Raw genomic sequence first — 25,253 nt, forward strand, 5'->3', positions numbered from 1 at the left:
GAGGAGATTCTAAAATAAGTAAACTCATTATAAGGACTATTGAGTTTCAGAAAAAAATTATTATCTGTTTTATTTTGCTCAGTATAGTGCTTGAAATTTGTTGTTAGTCCCTTTAAAAATGCCCCTCTATGTTGACTACATTAAAAAGATCTACAGAAATATAGGTATTTGATAATAAGAACCATGCTTCCTCAAGTCGTGTAATAAAAGAATACTCTTTAAAATCTTGGTGAATTGAAAATAGTGTATTTTCTCACTTTTTGTTACCTCATCAAAATGAATCCCAGAAAACTAAAATTGTAATCTTTTTATGTTGAAGGATGTTTAAAAATGCTTTTGAAAGCTGCAACCCCACATTTAATTGCAAAAGCTGCAGCATAAACAATCAGGAACAATGAAAAGGTCAGCCACTTAAATGAAGAGTTAGCCGAACAAAATTGGTCCCAACCGCACCCATACATAATTTCCACTCCCCAATCCCCACCCCCACCCAACCTGCTTTCCTTTTCCTGTGTTGATCAATTGAAGTGACAAGGTTTGTGAATAAGAGACTTGTTCATTATCACAGCTTTTGAAGACTGTATGAGAAATTGCAGGGAAAGTGGGGTTGGGAGGGGAGTTGGGGAAAGAATAAGAATCTGTGCTGCATTTTAGCCTGGAAGAGTTCTGTTTACTTAACAATGGAGAGGCCAGTTTCAATGTTGTGTGAGCTCCTTGTTACATTGGTGATTTCCTGTCTGCAATGAGATTCCATTTTAACTCCTTTGGAACTAGTATCTCCAGCTTTCTGTGAAAATGACGACTGAGTAGGCCTCCGCAATATTTTCCCCTGGCATATTTTCCTGTTTGTTTAAATCTGTTGAGGTTTCTAGAATACTAAATCCACTAGTGGTTAATGCTAGGCTTTGTGAAATAATCTAATATTCTGCCTTTGTTCATTGGTTCCATTTTTATACGCCAGGCTCTGCATTTAAAAAGTCTGCATTACTTGATCTTTCTGAATGTGTTGTTGAATCTTTGAAAAGTGGCTGTAAAGTACAAATTTCAACAGCATTTCTGGCAGAGAGTTGCTTCAAGGGAATGTGTGCAGTGCCCATTAAAAGTGTGTTTATAACTAAGACTATCACAAGCAGCAGGTACAGAGGAAGCCAGATATAAATCAAGACCACTTGGCTTTTTGGGACAATTCAAACTTGGCTGCAATTAATTTTTTTAAAAGTTGTTTATGTCCTTGGCCAACAGGTTAAGCAACCTACTTTGACAATTGCGTTTGACCACAACCAGAGAGACCTTGCGTGATGTGGATTTTCAAGGCTTTTTGATGTGGGTGTAGTTTCAAGCACGAGAGCAGGGTCCACAACATTTCTGTAATTCCCATTGTATACCGTTGCTATTTAAACTTCCTGATCTCAAGAGATTATCATCAGATTTCTGTTATCTGCCCTTTTTAAAATCTATGGCATTGGTGAATCTGAGCTAAATGTCCTACATTATCTTGCTGATTGTGTCCAAAATGAATGTACTGCTGACGGTGGAGTCTGACCAAGGCTTAACAACTGAAGCATTGCTTTTAGTAAAATTTTAGTCATTTATCTGTACAGACATCTAAATTTCTTGTTTCATAGATAGTCGTATATCTATGTTGATGACCATGTACTCCCACTTCATTTTCTCCCCCCTCCCCCCCCCCCCCCCCCCCCCCCCCCCACACAATTGAGTGTTGTCCACAAAGTTACAAGCTGCCCTTTGGAGCTTACTCTAAAACTAAATTCTAAAACTAGAGGGCATAGATTTAAGGTGAGAGGGGAGAGATTTAAGGATGACTTTGGGCAACCTTTTCATTCGGAGGCCAGTCCATATCTAGAATGAGCCTAAAGAAACTATGGAAGCAGATATAATTGCGACTTCCACAAGGCATTTGGCCAGATAGTAAGGGTTTGGAAGGATATGGCCAAATGCAGGCAAATGGGACTAGCCCTGAGTGCCAACTTGATTGGCATGGATGTTGGGCCGAAGGGTCTGTTTTAATGCTATATAGCTCTATGAATCTACTCCTTGGTATCCACAATGTACATTGAGTTTGTCCTTTGAGATTGCAGTAAATAATTAAACTGAAAATCTCAATTTTTCACAAAATTGTGCAAAACACAAATGATTGAATGTGATAGCTTAAGTTAATTATGAAATCATAACTGAGAAACAATGGTTCAATAGTACATTAAAAGTATTACATATTGTGAAAACACTAAACTTCAGATTGGTGAGAAGCGTGTTGCCTGCTGCAATTGTTCTGAACTTAATCCAGTCGACTCTTAATATTATAATCATACTGGAGGTTCTGAAAATGTTGAGGCTCTGCTGGGCCTTGGTATAAAAAGTGGCGAGGTTGATTTTTGCATTGATATTGGGAGTGGCGCGGGATGCATTGCGGCTGATAACAGGATCTCCCTCAACATTACTGAACTGTATCAGTCTTGGCATGGGTGGAGTGAAGTTGGGGGGAGGTGGTGGAAGGGTGTGTGCAGAAACCCTGCAGCTGTTTGAGAAATAGCAATCTACATAATGGCAACTAAGTGAGATATTCAAACTCTTCATTGCTTCCATGTGTTCCCGTCAATCACAGCAAAATACTTTTTTAATTCCTTTTGTAAGGTACAAATGACACATCTGGAAATTATTTCTGAAACTGTGCCTCAGGTGAAATATGGCACTTGGGGGCCCCCACCCAGGGGATGGTGTTCACGGCCCTTTCTGCTACAGTTTGTTTTGGCATTTCTGCGCTGTGGGTTAGAAAAGGCCTCTTTCAATTTATATTAGAACCTGCTCCACAGACAGAAATGAGGGAGATTTTTTTTTGGTTGTTTTTGCTTTTATTCTATGTATTTGGTATATTGGTAAATTCACCTGATTTGGAACATATAGCATCTAATCATATGAACAAACATTTAATAAAAAAAAATAATTCATTCATTCCATGTGTAGATTAATTTTGATGCCATGATGGTTTTCAGATTACATGGCCTAATTAAGCAGCGTTTTGACGTAATTGAAGCTGATCTATCGATAAATTAAAAATACATTGCACATTAAAAATTGCATGCACCTCATTATATCCAGCCAGCCTTAAGTGTTGTTCATGTTATTCAGGATGCCCTCTGTGACTATATTTTAAGCAGCATGAGGGACCTGAAGATTGCTACTGATGTCCCTATCACAGATCTTCTCTTTTGTAGTTTTCTCTGTTTTACTGCCCATTCCATCATGCTCTCCCCGCGACCACCACTTTACACTTCCATTTCAGACTTGTTTCAGTTCTGTCGTTGATCTGCATAAACTATAAAGGCATTCAGGTTTTGCCCAGCGGATTGGGCAACGATTATGGAAGGAGAATTGGTTAACCTTTTGAGCTGAAGATTATTAATTGAGTTTGATACAGCATGAATCAAACCACAGTTTGAGAGCACTGTTGGGGGAAAATGTGATTGCACTGTAGAGGATGCAGATGAATTTGAGACTGTTATTGAGTAATACAGTACAGAAACAGGCCCTGTGACCCAACTCTTTTATACCAACAGTAATGCCCCATCGAAGCTGTTCCAATTTGGTTGTTTTGCCCTTATCCCTCTAAATCTTTCTTATTCATGAACCTGTCCAAATGTCTTTTAAATGTTTAAGAAGGAACTGCAGAAGCTGGATTTCAGGGTTTCGGCCCGAAACGTTGCCTATTTCCTTCGCTCCATAGATGCTGCTGCACCCGCTGAGTTTCTCCAGCACTTTTGTCTACCTTCGTCTTTTAAATGTTATTGTGTCTGCTTCAAAATGCTTCCTCTGGCAGCTCTTTCCTATTTAATCTTTTCTTTTTCACTTTAAATCTATGCCCTCCAGATCTTGATTCCACTGCCCTGAGAATAAGAGACTCGACACCATCACTCAATCTACACTCCTCATGATTTATACGCCTATGAGATCACCCCTCAGCCTTTTGCACTCCAAGGAATAAAGTCCTAGCCTGTCCAATCTCTCCCTATAGCTCAGGCTCCCAAGTCCAGGCAACATCCTCCCAAATCTTCTCGGCACCTTTCCAGCTTAGTGGCATATTTTCTAGAGCAGAGTGACTGAAACTGAACCCAATAATGTCCTGTTCAACTGCAACATTTTGTTCCAAGTTCTATACTCAATGCCCTGACTGGAAGCCAATGTGCTCAAACTTGCCTTATCACTCCATCTACCTATGCTCTCACTTTCTGGGAAATATGTACTGTATTTGTACTCCAAGGTCCTCTGCTCCACGGCACTGGCCAGTGAGTGTCCTGTTTTGACTTGCCAAAATGCAACACCTTGCACTTCTTTGAATTAAATTCAATTTTCCAACCCTTGCCCACATGCCTAGCTGATCTAAATCCTGCTGTAATTCTTATAACCACCTTCTCTGTCTACATTATCACTTATTATAGTGTCATCTGCAAAGAAACATGATTGTATATTTTTCACCAATTTTTTGATATGTGACAAACAGCAATCATCCCCCCATTAATCCCTGAGGTACACCACCAGCTGCAGGCCTCCAGTCCTAAAAACAAACTTCCACCACCACCTTTTGCTTTCTACAATGAAATGGGATCCAGTTAGCTATCTCTCGCTGGATCCCATTCAATCTAACCTTCCAGATCAACTTGCCATGCAGAACCTTATTGGATGCCTTGATGTCCATATAGACCACGTTTGCAGCCCTACCTCCGACAACGTTCTTAGTTAGTTCTTCAAAAAAATCAAATCAAATACATGTGACACAATCTTCCTTGCATAAAACCATGCAGATTATCACTAGTCAACCCTGGTCTTTCCAAATGAATGATATGTTATCGCTAGGATATTTTTTCGTAATTTTCCAGCAGGTGTTAGGCTTACTGGTACAGCTATATAGTTCCCAGGTTTGGCTTTGCATCCCTTTTTAAATAGAGGCATAAAATTAGCCACTCTTCAGTCATCTGGCATCTTGCTTGTGTCTAACAATGATTTGTATCTCAGGTGTCTGTGGAGATGTTGCACTTCAAGGACGTTTTGATTCCAGATTGTGATTTAATTGCTCATTTCTGTGACCCACGTGAGAGGAATGTTTTCAGACAAGCTGGCAATTTGGGGTGGGGGATGCTAGGGAAACTCAGCAGGTCAGGCAGCATTTGTGGAAGGAATGGATATTTTGGGACCTGACTGATGGAATAGGAGGGGAGAAAGCTGGAAAAGGAAGATGGGGATGAGGCAAAGCTTAGCAAGTGATTGGGGGGGGAGTAAATGGCAGATGAATGAAGATAGTGACAAAGGCTAAAGGTGAAAAGGACACAAGGGGTATGAGATAAAGAAAGAAACAGGAGTGAAATGTAAAGCTAGATGGAGGAATAAAGGTGAAAGGGGGAATATAAGGGAAATTGGGTTATCAGGAGATGGGAGGGGTAAATTGGAGATGAGTGTATAGAGGTGAGAAAGAAACATGGTTATTAGAGTCTGAAGAAGGGTCTCGACCCAAAACGTTGCCAATTCCTTCTCTCCATAGATGCAACTTCACCTGCTGAGTTATTCCAGCATTTTGTGTCTACCTTCGATTTAACCAGCATCTGCAGTTCTCTCTTAAACATAGTGATTAGGGTGGTGGGAGGTAATAGAAAGAATGTGCATACATAAGGAGTTATAATTTGGAATAGGAGAATTCAGTGTTCTACCGTTGGATTATAGGCTACCAAAGCGGAATATGAGATGCTGTTTTTCCAGTTTGCCTGCAGACTAGTTCTGTAGGAGGAAGAGGCCAGAGACAGACAGGACAGAATGAGAAGTGAAATTAAAATGGATTTCTGAAAACTGACCAGAAACGTATATTCCCTCTACAGAAGTTCCCTAACTTTGAGTTACTCCAATATTCCGTACTTTGCTTGAGATTCCAGCATATACAGTCTCTTGTGCCCATGACAAATTGGAAAAAGTTAGAAGTGTAAGAACCATGTGTAAGAATTCTTGTGGGTTGCTGAATTTGTTGTCTATGTTCCACTTATTTCTAGGCATTCGTCCTCCCATTTTAAATGGCCCGATGCACCCACGCCCATTAGTGGCGCTGTTGGATGGCCGCGATTGCACTGTGGAGATGCCAGTCCTAAAAGATGTGGCAACGGTGGCCTTCTGTGATGCACAGTCTACTCAGGAGATACACGAGAAGGTAGGAGCATCCTGATGATCACTGGATGGTTTACTTCCTGTTCATTAAAGCCTGATGCCCCAGGTTATTGGTGAATAATTGTTTGTTTAATTAAAATCACAAGCATCCAGAATAAATGTTTGCAATACTAAATAACAGATACAGATGTCTCCTGGATCATGTCTCATGAAGAAGTGTTAATGAGGTCCACGGGGAATATGCATTTGGTATTGCATGTTTTTATGTACCTTCCTCTTGAGGGGGTTTATTTAGAATGAGGTTATTAAAATGTGGTGGTATATTAATATAGGGAAAATCTCCAGTGCAATACAATATTTCCAAGCCACAGCTTCTGGGACTTGTGGTATATCTCTCAGGAGGGAGAAAATCCCAAGACAAATTGCATCCCTGCAAACTACTACTGAGCAGCCATCTCAAATGTTGCTTTGATATAGGTTTAGAAGCAGTAGTCCATGTTGGTTGACTAGTGGGTTTACATGACGAAGCATCCACTGGACTGATTTGAATGGATAAATTGGAATTGTATTCTCTATTGTTCATCAGAATTCGAGGCAGAAATATTTTAATACTCTTTCCTGCTGCTGAGCATGCTGCATGGATGTTGGGTGAAGGCAGCATTGGTTTGATTGTGATCGTTCATTTCAGTACATCACCTGTTCTTTGTCAATAGATATTAATTTGTTAAGGCAATGAATAGGCACTTCGTGAAAGGTAAATTTACTTATTGAGAGTGTTTCTTTTGTGGTGATTTTATGGGAAGGAGAAGAGTTGCAATAAAAACATGGTTGCAAACAGCTGTCATATTGGCAGAGGCAAAGGTGGTAATAACAGCTGCCAGAATTTTAGTTCATCCATCGCAGGATGCCAGACAAGTAGCATGGTTTACAATAATTAGGAAAAACATATAATTAGATATTCCCATCTTAATATCAATATATGGTCAGCTGTTTTTGCATCATCCCACTGAAAATAAGCAGATAAATATGAAATGGGAAGGAGCGAAAACTGCAGAAGGGGACATTTTTTTTTATTGTAAGTGATTCGCTGGCTGAAAATGGATAATTAAAACATGAAATAGCAATGATAGTCACGGATAATCTTTGAAAGATGTATGTTACTGGAATATTGTGTGGTCAGCTTACACATGGTGTATGATGGTCACACTACAAAAGATATATATATATAATGTTCTAGGAAAGATCACCTGGCGGTTTTTTGAGAGGGAGACTGAAAACAAGATGGTACTTTGAGCGCAAAGATTTACTGAATGTGGCCAATTTACATTCTAAGATAATGGAGCCTGTGTTTTGTGTCAGTGAACCATGATCATTTCTAATATGTCATCAGCCTGAAATGTTAATTATGACCCTCTCCACAAATGTCATCTGACACAAACATTCCTGTATTGTTTTTATTTAGTGTTTTCTGCATCTGGATTATTTTGCAGTAATACACAATTAATATTGCTGGCTTTCAACTTCACTTTTAGTTTTCCTCTGTTAATATTTGTTGCTGAAACTAGTATTGTAAACCGCATATTCAAAAAAAAATTACATCTTCCACTCTGTTAAAAGCTGGGTGTTTTTGGTGATATTAACTTTTTAATTGTAATTTCTGCCAGCTTTGAGCATCTGGTGAAGCCAGCATAGTCCAAAACTTGACATTTTTCTCCAGCTTCACTGAACAGGAACGGTTGACCCTAGATATAATTAGGTTTAATGTCCACGAATTATTGGATGTTTATCTTCTGTTTGTGTGACCAGACGCAGCTCTGGGGTTTGAAGTCATAAGGTCATAAAGAAGAGGAGTAGAATTAGGCCATTCGGCCCCTCAAGTGTACTCCGCCATTCGATCATGGCTGATCTATCTCTCCCTGCTAACCCCGAAGTAGTACGGAATATTTAATAAACATGGCAATATTTTCAAAGAGCCAAAAGCACCAGCGGCTGGAAATCTGAAAGAAGAAGAAAAAAGGTGTATGCAGCAGGTCGGGCAGCAGCTGTGGAGAGAGAAATATAACATTTTTATGGTCAGTAACTTGTTATGATGGCTATTGAGGCGGAAGGCGAGTACAAGAGGAACCACTTTCCCAATGTGATTGATTAGGGAGGGATAAGAGTAGTAGTTTGGAAACTGCAGCAATTAGGAGACCGACCAACTATCCTGGAGGGAAAACCATGGAAATGGAAAAGGAAGACATTACAGAAGCTTGTGGAAGGTGTTGTCATCAAGAGATATGATGGAGCTGGAGAAATTGAGAAAGTGGATCCTAATCCATACAGGAAACAGGAGGGAAGGAATTGTCGTCAAGATGACCCTGGAAGCCTGAGAGATTGTAGTGAATATTGGCCTCTCCCTGAGATGCAAATAAAGAGAGGGAGAGTGTGAGATGGAGTATATGAAAGTACGGGCAAGGTGAAAAATGGCAACAAAGAAGAAATGTTTCACTTCTGAATCGACAAAAAGCAGCACAGGGACCCTCATCATACTGTGAAAATAAAAGTATAAATGATAGGTCCATAGAACAATGCACTGCAGGGACAGGCCCTTCGGCTCTCAATGTCTGTGCCAGACATGATGCCAATTTAAACTAATCTGCCTGCAAGTGATCCATATTCCTCCATTCCCTGCATATCCATGAGCCCTGTTAAAGCCTCTTAAATGCCACTACAGGTGCACAACCTTTTATCCGAAAGCCTTGGGACCAGACACTTTTCGTAATTCAGAATTTGTCGGTCTTCGGAATGGAAATTTTTTAGCGTAGATTTTAATGGCTGGCTCAGTGGTAGAGTGCTCGGCTCATATCGCAAGGTCGCGAGTTTGCGCCTTGATCCCGGCAGTTACTCGGTCGCGAGTTTGAGTCATCAATGTCGTTTTTTCTTGCAGAATAAATGTCTGTATGAAATGCAGTGTGTTGAATGAATTCCTGAATTTGTAAATGTGCCCGCAGCATTGAATCACCTCTCGCACTCATGTCATCCTAGCGGGGCTACATGCCCTTAGGCGGGCGGCCTAGCTCGGGGATTCTTGAATCCCCGAGCTAGGTCGCGAGTTTGCGCCTCGATCCCGGCAGTTACTCGGTCGCGAGTTTGTGTCTTCAATGTAGTTTTTTCTTGCAGAATAAATGTTTGTATGAAATGCAGTGTAGGAGAGGTGTACTGACTGTGTGGGCAGAACTTTGGAAGTGATTGCCCACCAGTCTAAAACGCCGCTGTGTCTCCCTGTCCAGCACAATACCCCCCTCCCCCTCCAACTCCAGAGGAATCCGCTCCCGGATGGGCAGCTACGGCGACAAGTGGCAGTTTGCCCACAGCCCGAGATGCGCCCCCTCATCCGCCACCCCAAGAACAAGACGTACCTTGCACACCATCAGCTTCTTCCCCTACGTGTTCCCCTGGAGTTGGAGCGGGGCTGGGCTGGAGTTGCTGCTGGCTGTGGGTCTCTGGGATCTCCGTGCTTGCAGTGGGCCTGGGGGTCGGTGTCCCGTTGGTCCTGACGTCTCCGGCCACCCCCCTGGACTGGATCTGAGACTGAAAACTGTACCGCCCTTGCCCCCTCCCTCTGCAACTGCAAACAACCCCACTCTCCTGCAAGGGCGGTACAGTTCCCGGAGGATGGCAGGTGGCCGGAGACGTCAGGACCAACAGGAACCCGCTCCCCGATGGGCCCCTACGACGCCCCGAGCTGCGCCCCGTCATCCGCAACCCAGGTTCCTCTGTAGTTGGAACCAACGATCTTTGGTTGGAACGGGGCTGGGCTGCTGCTGGCTGTGGGTCTCTGGGATCTCCGTGCTTGCAGTGGGCCTGGGGGTCGGTGTCCCGATGAGGGGGCGCAGCTCGGGGAACGGCTTCTGGTGGTCCTGACGTCTCCGGCCAGTTTGCAGTTTTCCTCTGTAGTTGGAGCGGGGCTGGGCTGGGCTGCTGTTGGCTGTGGGTCTCTGGGATCTCCGTGCTTGCGCTTGAAAACGTTCACCGAGGGCGGCCCGCAGAGGTGACAGCGGAACCTCCGGTCGGTCCTCGAAGAAAGGGGAACTAAATCCCCATTCATAAAAGAGAAGGTGAGGGTATATTGCGCGGGAAGGTTAATAATTGACAATATGCTGCTGCCTGCCCGCTGAGTTAAAAAGTTCCCACGCAAGACTCACGATACACTGTGTATCGTGAGTCTACCGTGGGAACTTTTTAACTCAGCGGGCAGGCAGCAGCATATTGTCAATTATTAACCTTCCCGCGCAATATACCCTCACCTTCTCTTTTATGAATGGGGATTTAGTTCCCCTTTCTTCGAGGACCGACCGGAGGTTCCGCTGTCACCTCTGCGGGCCGCCCTCGGTGAACGTTTTCAAGGACCTTTCTTCAAGGACCGAAAAAATGGCCGCTATTCGGAGGTTTTCGTTATTTGGATCTTCGGATAAAAGGTTGTGCACCTGTATTGCATCTTCTTTCACCACCAACCCTGGTAGTGCATTCCAGGTGCCTAATACTCTTTTTAAAAATTAAATCCTGCCCCACACGTCTGCTTTAAAATTTGCCCCACTCACTTTAAAGTTTTGCCCTCTAGTCTTAGGTATTTACACCGTGGGGAAAATTTACCATATCTATGCCTCTCAATCATTTTAGATACTTCTCCACTCTGCCTACCAAAGCTCCAGGATAAATTGATCCAAGTATTGCCGACCTCTTCTTATAGCTAATACTCTCCAATCCAGGCAGTGTTCTGGTAAACCTCTCTTGTGCAACCTCCCCAAAGCCTCCACGCCTTTCCCATATAGGGATGACCAGTAATGCACACCCAAATGCAGCCAAACAAATATTTTATAAAACTGCAACATAACTTCCTGACTATTATACTCGATGCCCCGACTGATAAAGAGAAGCATGCCATGTGCCGCCTTTACCACTCTCATCTACTTGTGTTGCCACTTTTAAGGAACCATGGACTTGAACTCCTAGATCCTTCTGTACATCATTGTTGTTACGTGTCTTGCCATTAACTGTTTACTTTCCTCTCACATTTGACCTCCCAAAATTCAACACTTAACACTTGCTCATATTCCATCTGGTGTTTCTTCACCTATTTCAACCTTTCTCATTGTCTTCAACTTTAATAATTTTAGTGTTGTCTGCAGACTACTAACCAACCCAACCATATTTGCGTCTAAGTTGTTTGTATATAAACAGTGATCCCACCACAGATCCCTGCAGATCTCCACTGGTCACAGACCTCCAGCCTGAATAACAACTATCCTTGTCATCTATGAGTAAACCAGTTCTGAATGCAAATGACCAAGTCAGCGTGGATCTCGTACACCATTATCTTCTGGATCAGCTATCATGAAGCACTTTATCAAATGCCTTGCTGAAATTCATGTAGATACCATCCACAGCTGTATTTGCATCGATCACTTTGTTAACATCTCAAAAAACTCAATAAAATTCACGAGATTATGAACACCTGTGCACAATAAAACATTCTGATTACCCCATTCTCTTTCAAACACGAGTAAATCCTATCCCAGAGCCATTAATTCCATCATCCGAATCATTCATATACAACTTGAAAAGTGGTTAACCCAACATCGACCTCCTACAGAACATCATTAGTCACCGCCAACCAACCAACCAGCCCCTTTATTCCTACTCTCTGCTTTACTTTAGAATATAGAGATACAACTTTTAAACAGGCCCTTCGGCCCACCGAGTCTGTGGTCATTTCGTACGCTAGCATTTTCCTACACACTAGGGAAAATTTACACCTAACAGAAGCCAATTTACTACCTACCTGTGCGTCTTTGGAGTGTGGGAGGACGCCAGAGCATCCGGAGAAAACCCACGCGATCATGGAAGAAACATACAAACTCCGTACAGACAGCGACCATAGTCAGGATCAAAACCATGTCTCTGGGTCTATAAGCAGCTCTATCGCTGCACCAATATGCCACCATTCAGCCGATCAGGGGTCTGCATGGAAAAGAGGTTGGAAAGGATGAATTAGAGCTTGTTTGTAAATGCCCGAACATGTGTGTGTGCACTCAGAAATGAGACTTGAGGAGGGAATCCAAATTCGATATGACTTCTCTGTGGTGGAATTCTATTCAATGGGTAGGAAATACAAAACATCCCGATCAAATCTGGAGCTGCACCCCCTCAGTCTTTTTGTATGTTGCATGGTGATTTCTGCTCAATCTATCAAGAAGGATATAGGTTTACCAAATGATTATCCCAGGCAGAGATGCATGTGGTTAAAGTCTCCCTGTATATGCCATCATCACCTTCAGCTACTGGGACTCAATGTCCTTGCACAAATGCAACCCGTTTGAAATGGCCTTGTTCTTTGGCAGCTGGTTCAATTGATTATTTGTCCCCTTCACTCCCAGATCACAGTACATGAAAGTGCTGGGGATATGGTTTGGTGGAGAAGGAGCATGAACTAAAGACATGAACTAAAGACTGATATAGGCAAGTTAAAGAGCAACTGTATGTTGCTCATATCTGCACAATCAGTCACTCGACTTCGTCCAGTTTGTCTGCTTCATATACAAAGGTCCAGGAAAAGGGTGTTGATAATGCATATAACAAGGCCCTCATTCTGATGGCGAGTGGTCTAGAAAAAAGAAACATTAGGAAAAGATGGTGGATTCTTTCCGGTTTTCTGAACCGATTATCAGTTGTTTGCTAAAGTACTTTATCACTAAAAGTTTCAATCCAGCACCAAGACCAGGGCTGGATTTAGTTGAAGAGAGGCCCTAAGCTATTTCACTTGTGAGCCCCCCCCCCCCCCCCCCTCCCAATCCCCCACCCCCATGACTAGTCAAGTCATGTCGTCGAGTTTATTCGTCACATACGCATATGAGATGTGCAGTGAAATGAAAAGTGGCAATGCTTGCGGATTGTGCAAAAAAAACCCTACAAAACAGAACTGGAACAGAATCACATCTTCACATATTACATATTTGTGGGAGGATAAAAGAGAACAAAAACAGCAATTTTAAAAAGACACCGCACAACAGTAAATTGGTACAGTAAAGTTAGTCCCTGGTGAGATAGGAGTTTACAGTCCTAATGGCCTGTGGGAAGAAACTCCTTCTCATCCTCTCCGTTTTCACAGCATGGCAATGGAGGTGTTTGCCCGACCGTAGCAGCTGGAACAGTCTGTTGCTGGGGTGGAAGGGGTCCCCCATGATCTTGTTGGCCCTGCAGTTGCACCTTCTGATGTATAGTTCCTGCAGGGGGGCGAGTGTAGTTCCCAAAGTGCGTTCGGCAGAACGCACTACTCTCTGCAGAGCCTTCGTGTCCTGGGCAGAGCAGTTCCCAAACCAGATTGTGATGTTGCCGGACAAGATGCTTTCCACAGCCGCTGAGTAGAAGCACTGGAGGATCCTCAGAGACACTGAATTTCCTCAATTGCCTGAGGTGGTAAAGGTACTGTCTTGCCTTACTCACCAGTGCTGCAGCGTGTGATGTCCATGTCAGATCCTCTGAGATGTGGACTCCCAGGTATTTAAAGCAGCTCACCCTATCCACAGTATCCCCATTTATCATCAATGGTGTGTACGTCCTCGGATGTTGTGCCCTCATAAAGCCCACGATCAGCTCCTTAGTTTTTTTGACATTCAAGAGGAGGCTGTTGTCTTGACACCAGAGTGTCAGATCACGCCACCTGCTCCCAGTAGGCCTTCTCATCGTTATCGGAGATCAGACCCACCACCACAGTGTCATCAACAAACTTGATTATAGAGTTGGAGCTGAACCTAGCCACGCAGTCACGTGTGTACAGGGAGTACAATAGGGGGCTGAGGACGCAACCCTGGGGGGGATCCTGTGCTCAGGGTGAGGGACTTTGATGTATTTCCTCCCATCTTGACTACCTGGGGCCTGGCGGTGAGAAAGTCCAGGACCCAGGCACACAGGGGAGTGTTGAGTCTCAATTCCAGCAGCTTCTCAGCAAGTCTGGTGAGGACTATTGTGTTGAAGGCTGAACTGAAGTCTATGAACAGCATCCTCACATAGCCCCCCTTCTGGCTGTTGCGAGGGAGGAAGGCGCAGATGTGTTTCTTGACTACTGAGGTGAGGGCCACCGGACGGTAGACATTCAGGCAAGCTGGGGAGGCAATTTTAGGTACAGGTACAATGAAAGATCTTTTGAAGCAGGCAGGGACCACGGACTTGGCTAGTGAGAGATTGAATATTGTAGTGAGCACCGGAGCTAGCTGCATAGCACAAGACTTAAGTACTCGCCCCAAAATGCCATCTGGACCTACAACTTTCCTCGATTTCACCCATGTCAGGGCTCTCCTCACATCATGCTCGGACAACGAGAATGGACCTCACTTCAGCTTTGTTAGCCAGCACGCTGACGGTGTTGTCGTTAGTCGGCAAACCTGGGGTGATGTTGCCCGACTCGAAACGAGCGTAGAAGGAGTTCAGGTCATCAGCTAGGGAGGTGCTGGCACATCCGGTTGAGGGGGGGCTGCTCCGATAGTTGGTTACAGTCCGTAGCCCCTGCCACAGGCGTCTGGTGTCCTCCTGCTCCATCTGTGACTCCATCTGAGGAGCATGACAACCCGACAGTGACAGTGTGACACTTTTAGACCCTACTGTATGTTGTCATTAAACAGTTGGTTTTAAAATACATATTGGATTAATCGCGGAGCGGGCGATGCCTTACCTGGATAGCCGTTTGAAGCTCTGGAGTGTTAGGTCTGCTGCTTCAACATCATGGAGCTGTGGTTTGCAGAGCTCCCAGCCTCGGGCCACGCTGATTTCAATATTGCGGACCCCTGGGATCCCTTTGCCGAGGGCCGCCAGCGTGAATCTCCGCCCAGCTCAGCCTGTGGACTTCGGGAACCGCGATCTCCAGTAGGAAGTGGCCAATTCGGAAGTCCAAGCCGCTGAGAATGTTCTCCCGTTCCAACGTTGGATGGTGACCCCTAAATTTCATTGTACCAATGGCCATGAGGGGGTCCAAGAGGAGGGGGTCCGTTGGAGACGGGAAAAGGGATCATCAATGGGGGCGAGAACTCCTTTGCATGGAAGAACGGTGTGAGGCGGAGGCGACGGAAGAAGAGCTCCAAATCGCGGCGGGCACGGAACTCATTGAGGTGGGGACGGAGGGGGACAAAGGTGAGGCCTCTGCTGACGACAGACCGTTCGGTATCTGAGAGGGGGAGGTCAAGGGGATGGTGAACACACGGCAGGGATGTGGGTTGGGGCCGGAGGAAGGCAGGTGAGTGGACTGAGGCCGAGGCAATGTCTGGTGGGGGGGGGGGGGGGGGGGGGTGGTGGGTGGTCAGGGGGTAGGGGGGTAGGGGGGTTTGAGGACTGTAGTGTGGGTGGGGAAGAGCTGGGGTCACATTGTTTGAGGGGGATGGTGAAGACCCAGTGGAACAGCCACCAGGTTACCAGGGTTAGGGGACTAGTACTAGGACCCAGCGCAGTCAAACTCAGGGGAGTTGGAGTCTGCAGCATGGAAACTTCAGGCCCGGTGCTGAGTCCAGGCTGCAGGTAAGGCGACGGCTGCGGGCTGCTGGAGGGCAGTGGAGTGGCCAGGGTTAGCGGGCAAAGAGTAGGAGGTCCTCTCCACAACTAATATAAACCTCACCTGCATTTTAATCCCCCCCCACGCCACCAAAGCCTCCGGAATCGCAAGCACAGCGCCACCGATGGTAGGGTTTGTAACAACGCCACTATGTCAAAAGTTCTATACACCTTGGCGGAGCGGGCCGAGGCCCCCCTAGATCTCGAGGCCCTAAGCTTAAGCTTGTCTAGCTTATACGTAAATCCAGCCCTAACCAAGACCTTGCTTGGCTGGTGTTAAAAAGCCTCCCTTTTGTCTGCTGTCGGAACATCAGTGACACTCTGCTGTCCATGTGAAAATGGGATGGTCATCTTTTTCACATGCCAAGTAGGTCTGGGAAGTGATGAGAGTGTACTTTTCAGTTTCATACTAAACTGCCACATAAATACAGGACTTTGTGCTTTAAGGGCTGTTTCCAGGGAGGTGAACTGAGATAATTCGTATGGATTCAGAAGTGGCTTAATCATAGAAGATGGAGCATCGTGATGGAAGGTAGATATTCTGGCTGGACATCTGTGACCAGTGGAGTTCCGCAGGGATCTGTGCTGAGACCTCTGCTGTTTGTGATACACAAATGACCTAGATGTAAATATAGATTGGCTGGTGAATAAGTTTGCTGATGATACCAAAATTGGAGGATTTGCAGATAGTGAGGAATGCTGTCAGAAGATTCGGCAGGATATAGATTAGCTGGAGAAATGGAAGATGGAGTTTAATGCGAGCAAGTGTGAGGTGTTGCACTTTGGGAGGTTGGATGCAAGGAGAGAGTCTGCATTTAATGGCAAGACCCTGAATAGTATTAATATACAGAGGGATATTGGAGTCCAATTTCATAGCTCACTGAAGGTGGAAGCCAAAGTACATAGGGTGGTAAAGTCGCGTATGGGAAGCTTGCCTTCATTGCTAGGGGCATTGAATATATAAGTTAGGAAGTTATGATGCAGGTCTATCGCAATTTTGTTGGGCCGCATTTGGAATATTGCATGCAGTTCTGTTTGCCACATTGCAGGAAACACGTGGAAGCTTTGGAGAAGATGCAAGGGAGGTTTAGCAGAATGCTGCCTGGATTAGAGGGTTTCAGCTACAGAGAGAGGTTGGATAGACTTGTATTGTTTTCTATGGAACGTTGAAAGCTGAGGGAAGACTTGAAATTAGTATATAGAATTGAGCGGCATAATTAGGGTAGAAAGTCCGAACCTTATTCTCTGTGTGGAAATAACCAATACTAGAGGGTCTAGCTATAAGGTGAGAGGGGGAAAGTTTAATGGAGATGTGTGGGGCTAGTTTTTTTTATACACAGAGTGGTGGGGGGGGGGGGGGGGGCTGGAATGCACTGCAAGGTGTGTTGCTGGAGGCAGATACGATAGTGGCATATGAGGCTTTTAGATAGACACATGGAAGTGCAGGGAATAGAGGGATATGGATCAGACTGGCCGATGAGATCAGTATCTAGGCATTGTATTTGGCACAAACATTGTGGGCTGAAGAGCCTGTTCCTGTGCCCTTGTTATATATTCTGTGTATCAACTGCTAGAGAACCATGATCTTGATAAAATAATCCTTCTGGTCTGCCTGAGACATGCATGTTGGTCATCCAATGCTTAATGTTGCCCAAGACGGAGTGCTTCCATCTGCAAATTGCTGCTGCAAATACAACACCATTCCTGAGGAATGCACTGAAACTTGGTGCAGGCACTGCCAAGACTATATAGTGAAGGTCTAATTCTCTCCTGCTGTTGCAAATAGTGACTGGAATCTGAGATTAAAATTCTTAACGAGTGTTGTATCGAAATGCTAACGTTAAGTCATTAGAACAACATGATGTGAAAATGTGGAATTGAATGTGTATATATTCTCTGAAGTAAAATAAATCTTTGTAGGAGAGAAATTGCTGGGTAGTGACCTTGGAATTCCATTCACTAAGAGCTGATGTATTTCTAGGTGCATGGAAATATCCAACACTGAGCTACCATTCCAAAAATAATGAAAGTAAATTGTATGATATTTTACACTTGACTTAGATGTGGTGCTTGGGTGGTCTTAATGGCATATTGAACCCATACCGAATATCTGTTGTAAATGTTTGATGGTGCAGAGAAAGGTTTATGTTGTCCATCTTCATTGTGTCTAACCTGAACAGGCCTTGATATATTGCTAGGTAGACAAAAATGCTGTAGAAACTCAGCGGGTGAGGCAGCATCTACGGAGAGAAGGAAAAGGCGACGTTTCGGGTTGAGACCCTTCTTCAGACTGGTTCTTCAGATCACATATATTGCTATCGGGCTTGAGCCTTTTATTTCATTCTTATTTTATACTATCTTGCTTTTCTTAGAAAATTAACTGAATTGATCATTGAGCTCTAATTTACAAAAGCGCTGTACTCATTTGGATATACATGAAGAAATTAATAATCAAGCTGATGAGGTTTGTTTTTAAAACAGGTACTGAATGAAGCAGTGGGTGCTCTAATGTACCATACCATTACGTTAACACGAGAAGACCTTGAGAAATTCAAAGCACTTCGAATTATTGTCAGGATCGGCAGCGGTTATGACAATGTTGACATCAAATCTGCAGCTGATTTGGGTAAGAGCTGGGGCTGTTTATTTATGGGACTTGGTAGGTGGTGGAGAGTCAACTCTGTGTCAGAACCATTTTGTTCTGCAGATGTAATGCATACTCTGTAATCGTATGGATACAGTGTTACCTATAAATGAGCTCTCTACGATAAGTAGTTGCTTTGTTTGCTGTGCCTGAGGATTTCTGTGCAGTAGTTTTGATCTGTTTTTGCTTATGATTGAAATTTATTATGACCAGCAAGTAGAGAATTTACTACTAATACAGTTTGACCTGAAGCACTGACTTTCCCTTCACACTGGGGCAGCATACAAGAGCTTTGTAATATGCTTCTGAAATGGTGAATTGGAGCCTTTCATTGCCTGCTTCCAATGTTGGTCTCCCCAAATGTTGGCTGAGAATGTTGAGGCCGTTCTCAATAGAAAAGTGAGCACATAATTTGTCCAGATTCTATCTTCAGCTGCATACATTTTGCTGTGTTTGGTTTATTTCACAAGTCCTCAGCAAGTTAAACAGTCCATGCCTGCGTGCAATCATTTCTAGACAACTGAATGCTAAGTAATATTCACACCTTGAAAATCGCAGAAAATGACCATATCCAACAATGAAGAGTCGATCATTTATCGTTGCTATCTAATGGCATTGCTATTGTTGGATTCTCCATCAATGTCCTGGGGATCACCAATGACTGGAGATTAAACTGGAACAGCTATATAAATATTGAGGCAGAGGAGGCTGTATATTCAGTAAATAACTTGTCACCTGACACATCAAAGTCTTCATACTATTTAAAATGGGCAAGTCAAGAGCCTGATGGATAATCTTAATGAAGCCTGGCACCATCTGGACAAGGCAGCCCATAAGGAAGGCAACCCATCCACCATCTGAAACATTCATTCCCTCCACTACTGGTGCTCTGTCCCTACAGTGAGTACCATTTACAAAAGAGGCTGCAGTTACTCGCCTGGGTGAGTTTAAACAGCACCCCCTAAACCCATCACCTCTACCATCAAGAAACAGGAGCAACTGACACACTGTGATACCACAACCTGCATGTTCACCTCCAAATCACACAAATATTCCCTTTCTTTGATTGTCACTGGGTCTAACTCTTAGAACTCCTTTCCCAGCAGCATTATGGGAGCACCATCGAAAGGCAGAGTGGATAAAGAAGGTGGCACCTTTGTTAGGGTAATTAGGGGTGGACAATATATACTGGCCGTGTTAGCAATGCCTGATCATAAAAATAAAACGTTTATGAATGAGTCAACTGCAAGATCTCTTGACTGATGAGACTAGACTGTGAAAATGTCAACACTAAAAGTAAACTTGCTAGCTTTTAATATAATTTGCTGCTTGTCGTCTTGTAATTTCCTGTGTTGGAAATCGGAATACTATGATGTCAGCAATAAATATGATTGACATCAAATGCACTACACAGTAACTAAGAGAAGACAAGACATTCATGCATCTAACACAAGGGCTGCCCAGGGTTTTTGAAACAGAGCAATTTATTTAATCATTATATAAGAAATAAACTTGCAGCACGCCAATGGAAGGAGTTTTTTTAAAAATTAGCTTTTCCTTTTGCCACTTCAATTCTTGGCTCTTCTTCCAGAAGACATTTTGCCTAACAGTGTTCAATATGCGATATCACTTCCTCAAGTGGTGATGCTGCAATCTTTTTTCGAAGCTAGGACTTGGTTTGCATCCTCTCCCCTTGTCCTCCCCCCCACTCCATGTGTTTATCTTTGATAAGCTTGTTTGGACAACAGCACCCATGGCAATTAGAGAGCGTTGCAATGAAACAAACTGATCTTGATCTGATAAGCTGGCACCTTTTCCCTTGATTGTGGTGTCATTTTGGTAGTGAATGTAACCAATCTGTGTAAGGATGTAACAGCAGAAATGAAGGGAGGACAATGGAGATTGGTGAAGCGTGGGGAACTGGAACTGAGGAGATCTGAACATTTTATGAGTAGAAGTTAAATGGATGGAAATTAACAGGAATTAGATAACAATGGGGATTTCAAATTATATCATTAGACTGTGAAATAGTGTTTTCTTTGCATCATTCAAAACTGGTAAGATTGTTTAGCAGTACATTTGAAACTGCTTGTTTGTATGCCATTTTGGTTTTTTTCAGATTATGATTTTAGCCCTGGTGTTTAGTGGTAAATGTTGAATCTCATTCCATTTTACAGGGATTGCAGTGTGTAACATTCCCGCTTCATCAGTGGAAGAGACGGCAGACTCCGCGCTGTGTCACATATTAAACCTCTACAGACGGTCAACCTGGCTCCATCAGGCCTTGAGAGAGGGGACAAGAGTATCGAGTGTTGAACAGATCCGCGAGGTAGCAGCCGGAGCAGCTCGGATCCGTGGAGAAACTCTGGGCATCATTGGACTGGGTATGTTTACCTGACAATGTGTAATCAAGCTGCGCGAGTCTTCCTCGCTCTCCACTTCTGTTTTTCGAAAGCAGGCCAGCACTTAATCTATGGTGGTTGACAACTTGTGATCTCTTCCAGTCATTTGCAGTCTGAAGAAGGGTCTCGACCCGAAACGTCGCCTATTCCTTCTCTCCATCGATGCTGCCTCACCCGCTGAGTTTCTGCAGCATTTTTTGTCTACCTGCAGTCCTTTTATGTTCCATTCTGTATGTGATCCTGAACAACAAATTTCATTCAATGCATTGCATTTTAAATGCCCATGTTATATGTACAAATTGGCAGTATCTACTTGAAATTCATGCTAGTAATTCTTATTTCCTTCTCTGTGGTCATGAGGTTTATTGCCACTTGTAGCACAATGTTGAACTATGTTACCTGCACGCAGCAGATGTGTGACCTGGATTTGTGTAGCCCATGTTGCAACTGCATTTGGATTAATGGTGTTTGCCAGTGTTCAACGGGTGGCTCTGTTACTTCTGAATCGGAAGGTAATGGGTTCAAATCCCACTCAAGAATATGGCACGTACTCCATGCAGTCCACAGAGGGTGTTGAACCAAAAGGATAGGATTCCTTTAGCTGAAATATTAAATTGAAGTTAATAGGTTCATACCACACTTTGAAATAGGACCTAATGCAGAACCCGCGCCATTATTTATTGATCAGTCAACACGAAGTAGATTATATATGGGCCAAACACTGACAGAAAGGACTGGTGTAGATGTGGCATCTTGGTTGGCATGGGCAAAACGGGCCGATGGGCCTGTTGCCATTCTGTGTGGCTCTATCTAATCTTATGCGCCAAATACAGGCAAATAGGTTCTCCAAACTGAACTTTCTCAACTACTATATTTGTAGCATCATACTCAGTAGTACTTGCACTTATCTTTAAACAAATCAAGCCAGTCTTGTGGCCCTCTGCGGTGATATCCTTGCCTTGTTTCAGTATGGTCTCCACTGGTTGGGTGAGATTTTAGAGGAACGTCAAGCAACTTTTTCCAACTGAGGGGTTTCTGTGCCTACTTAATTGAGAAAAACAAAGTGCAAGAGGAACTCAGACACAATATGCTGGAGTAACTCAGCGGGTGAGGTAGCATTTCTGGAGAGAAGGAATTGGGCGACGTTTCGGGTGGAGACCCTTCTTCAGATTGATGTCAGGGGAGGGGACGGGACAAAGAAAGAATGTAGGCAGAGACAGTAAGACTAGTGGGAGAACTGGGAAGGGGGAGGGGATGGAGAGAGAAAGCAAGGGCAATCTGAAGTTGGAGAAGTCAATGTTCATACCCCTGGGGTGTAAACTACCCAAGTGAAATATGAGCTGCTGTTCCTCCAATTTGTGCTGGGCCTCAGTCAGGACAGAAACTGTTTGGGTCCTTGGATGTAGTCGAGGGGGGAGGTAAAGGAGGTATTGCATCTCCTGCGGTTGCAGGGGAAAGTACCTGGGGAGGGGGTGGTTTGGGTGGGAAGGGATGAGTTGACCAGGGAGTTACGGAGAGAACGATCTCTGCGGAAAGCAGAAAGGGGTGGAGATGGGAAGATGTGGCCAGTAGTGGGATCCCTTTGGAGGTGGCGAAAATGTTGGATGTTGTATGCGACGGCTGATGGCGTGGAAGGTGAGGACAAGGGGGACTCTGTCCTTGTTACGAGTGGGGGAAAGGAGAGTAAAAGCGGAGCTGCGGGATATTGAGGCGACCCCAGTGAAAGCCTCATCAAAAATGGAATAGAGGGACTCAGTGGGTTAGGCAGCAGCTGTGAATGGAATGGACAGACGATATTTCAAATTCACCTCAAGTATGCCTCCAGAGACGCAAGGACCGCAGATGCTGGAATCTAAGGCAAAATTAATGGCTGAAGAACCTCAGTGGATCAGGCAGCATCTTTGGAGGGAATGGACAGGCAGTGTTTTGGGTTTTGACTGATCCTAACCCAAAATTGTCAGCCTGTCCATTCCTTCCAAAGCTGCTGTCAGACCCACTGAGTTCCTCCGGCACTTTGTATTTTTATATAGTTCTCGGGTATGCCTACTTATCCATTGTCTATTCTAGTGGTCCCTTGTCTCCCTTCAGCTTGCAACATTTAAAAATGTTTAATATAATTTTATATAATTTTTTTATTTTTTTTAAATTATTGATTAGTATTCTTTGATTAAAGACTGAAAGAAAATGTCTCTTTCTCCTTGCAGGCCGCATTGGTCAGGCAGTAGCTTTGCGGGCAAAAACATTTGGATTCAACGTGATCTTCTATGATCCGTACCTGCCAGATGGAGTGGAGAAGTCACTTGGACTGCAGAGAATTAGCACCTTACAGGATTTGCTGGTTCACAGTGACTGTGTGACCTTGCACTGCAGCCTAAACGAGCACAATCATCACCTCATCAATGACTTCACCATCAAACAGGTATAAATGCCAGGGTAATGTGGTTCATTGCATTAATACATAACCCATAAACTTAATTTGTTACATAAATCCTTGGGGTAGTTACGCTGCTTAAAGGTATTGTTTAAATCAAATACAAAACCAATTTGAATACAATATAGAGAGTGTTGCTTCAGGAAAGTTATTTTTAATTCATTCTACATATATGGATATCACTGCCAAGTATTAATTACTTGATTCTAAAAGTCACCTTGAATTGCAGAAAAGGTTGATTTATGTCTTTATTTATTTATGTTATGTCTTAACACTTGATTGGCTTTCTTAGTCCACTTCCAGGAACAATTTATAGCAAACCAGGTTAAGTTCATAAGTGATAGGAGCAGAATTTGGCCATTTGGCTGATCTATCTCTCCCTCCTAACCCCATTCTCCTGCCTTGTCCTCATAACCCCTGGCACCCGTACTAATCAAGCATTGCCGTAAAAACTATCCATTGCCTTGGCCTCCACTGCCTTTTGTGGCAATGAATTCCACAGATTCACCACCCTCTGACTTAAGAAATTCCTCCTCATCTCCTTCCTAATGGAACGTCCTTTAATTCTGAGGCTATGACCTCTGGTCCTAGACTCTACCATTAGTGAAAATATCCTCTCCACATCCACTCTATCCAGGCCTTTGACTATTTGGTAAGTTTCCGAGGTTCCCCCTCTTCCTTCTAAACCTGAGCGAGGAGCGGCCCAGTACCGTTTAATGCTCATCACATGTTAACCCACTTATTCCTAGGGTCATTCTCATAAACCTCCTCTGGACCCTCTCCAGAGCCACCACATCCTTCCTCAGATATGGTGCCCAAAATAGCTCTCATTATTCCAAATGCGGCCTGACCAGCACCTTATAGAGCCTCAGCATTAGATTAGATTCAGATTCAGATCCCTGTTTTTGTATTCTAGCCCTCTTGAAAGAAATGCTAGCATTGCGTTTGCCTTCTTTACTGCTGATTCGACTTGCAAATTAATTTTTTGGTGATTCTGCACCAGTATCCCCAAGTCCCTTTGCACCTCCCGATTTTTAGATTCTCTCCCCATTTAGAAAATAGTCTACACCTTTATTCCTACTACCAAAATGCACGACTCCGCACTTTGCTACGCTGTATTCCATCTGCCCACTCTCCCAATTTGTCCAAGTCCTTCTGCAGAGTCGCTGCTTTAACTACACTACCTGCCCCCGCACCTATCTTCATATCATCTGCAAACAATGCCGCAAAGCCATCAATCTCCTCATCCAAATATTATACATCGTGAAGAGTTGTGGCCCCGGCACCGACTCTTGCGGAACCCCGCTAGTCACTGGCAGCCGACCAGAAGAAGTCCCCTTTATTGCCTTTCTTTTTACCTTCTGCCATCCACCCAACCTGCTATCCATGCTAGTAACTTCCTTTTGATGCCATTTGCTCTCATCTTCCTTAGCAGCCTCACATGTGGCACATTATCAAAGGCTTTCTGAAGATCTACTGACTCTTTTGTCTGTCCAGCTATTTACTTCCTCGACGAATTCCAGCAGCAAGATTTCCCCTCAACAAAACCATATGCTGCTGGAGCCTGAATTGTTTTTTTTCCAAATGGACATCAGTGAATCAATGACCCAAAAACTTTTTCCATCAGTTTTACAGATTTTGATATGTACAGATTTTAGATATTTTCCCATTTGAATCAAAAACTTGAACTGCTAGTTTTGAAGTCTGATGCTCCAGTTGCCCAATGAATCAGACAGATCATGAATATCCCTTCATCTCAAGTCTGTACTGAGTTAACCAATTGAGCAAGACACCAATTTTTGAAACTGCTTTTGTCCAAAAGGCATTCTTTGCTATCAGTATTACAGTGAGTTATGATCATTTTTTTAATAATGGAATAGCTTGCTGAAATTGACTAATTGAGTAGTGAACTGATTTGAAAATGGATAAATTGCTAGAATAAGATAATTGAACAGCAGTTTAAATTACCGGTAATGCAAATTGTTCCACGTTTACAATTAATTCTCTGCAGTCTCAATTTTCTGCATAGCTATCT

The 25,253-nt window shown here is 43.7% G+C and overlaps 1 protein-coding gene and 1 long non-coding RNA gene across 6 annotated transcripts in view; one reads left to right on the forward strand and one right to left on the reverse strand.

Annotated features, from left to right (window-relative positions):
• Positions 1 to 25,253, forward strand: part of LOC116978635 (C-terminal-binding protein 1-like) — a 109,136-nt gene that overhangs the window by 67,871 nt on the left and 16,012 nt on the right. For 4 of the 5 annotated variants that reach the window (XM_033029919.1, XM_033029922.1, XM_033029920.1 and 1 more), the window contains 4 exons: positions 6,051 to 6,205; positions 18,223 to 18,367; positions 20,563 to 20,769; positions 22,992 to 23,206. In XM_033029919.1, coding sequence (XP_032885810.1) covers positions 6,051 to 6,205; positions 18,223 to 18,367; positions 20,563 to 20,769; positions 22,992 to 23,206 — 722 coding nt within the window. Of the gene's footprint in view, positions 1 to 514; positions 536 to 6,050; positions 6,206 to 18,222; positions 18,368 to 20,562; positions 20,770 to 22,991; positions 23,207 to 25,253 lie in introns of those variants that run through there. The other variant, XM_033029923.1, reaches the window with a different exon arrangement.
• On the reverse strand, positions 10,793 to 25,075 carry LOC116978637. Its single transcript, XR_004413486.1, has 3 exons — positions 25,064 to 25,075; positions 24,398 to 24,402; positions 10,793 to 11,126 (listed from the first exon to the last, which is right to left on the reverse strand). It is a non-coding gene; the product is annotated as an uncharacterized LOC116978637 (long non-coding RNA).

Source organism: Amblyraja radiata, chromosome 11 (genome assembly GCF_010909765.2).
Source record: "Amblyraja radiata isolate CabotCenter1 chromosome 11, sAmbRad1.1.pri, whole genome shotgun sequence".
In the NCBI taxonomy this organism is placed as follows: Eukaryota; Metazoa; Chordata; class Chondrichthyes; order Rajiformes; family Rajidae; genus Amblyraja; species Amblyraja radiata.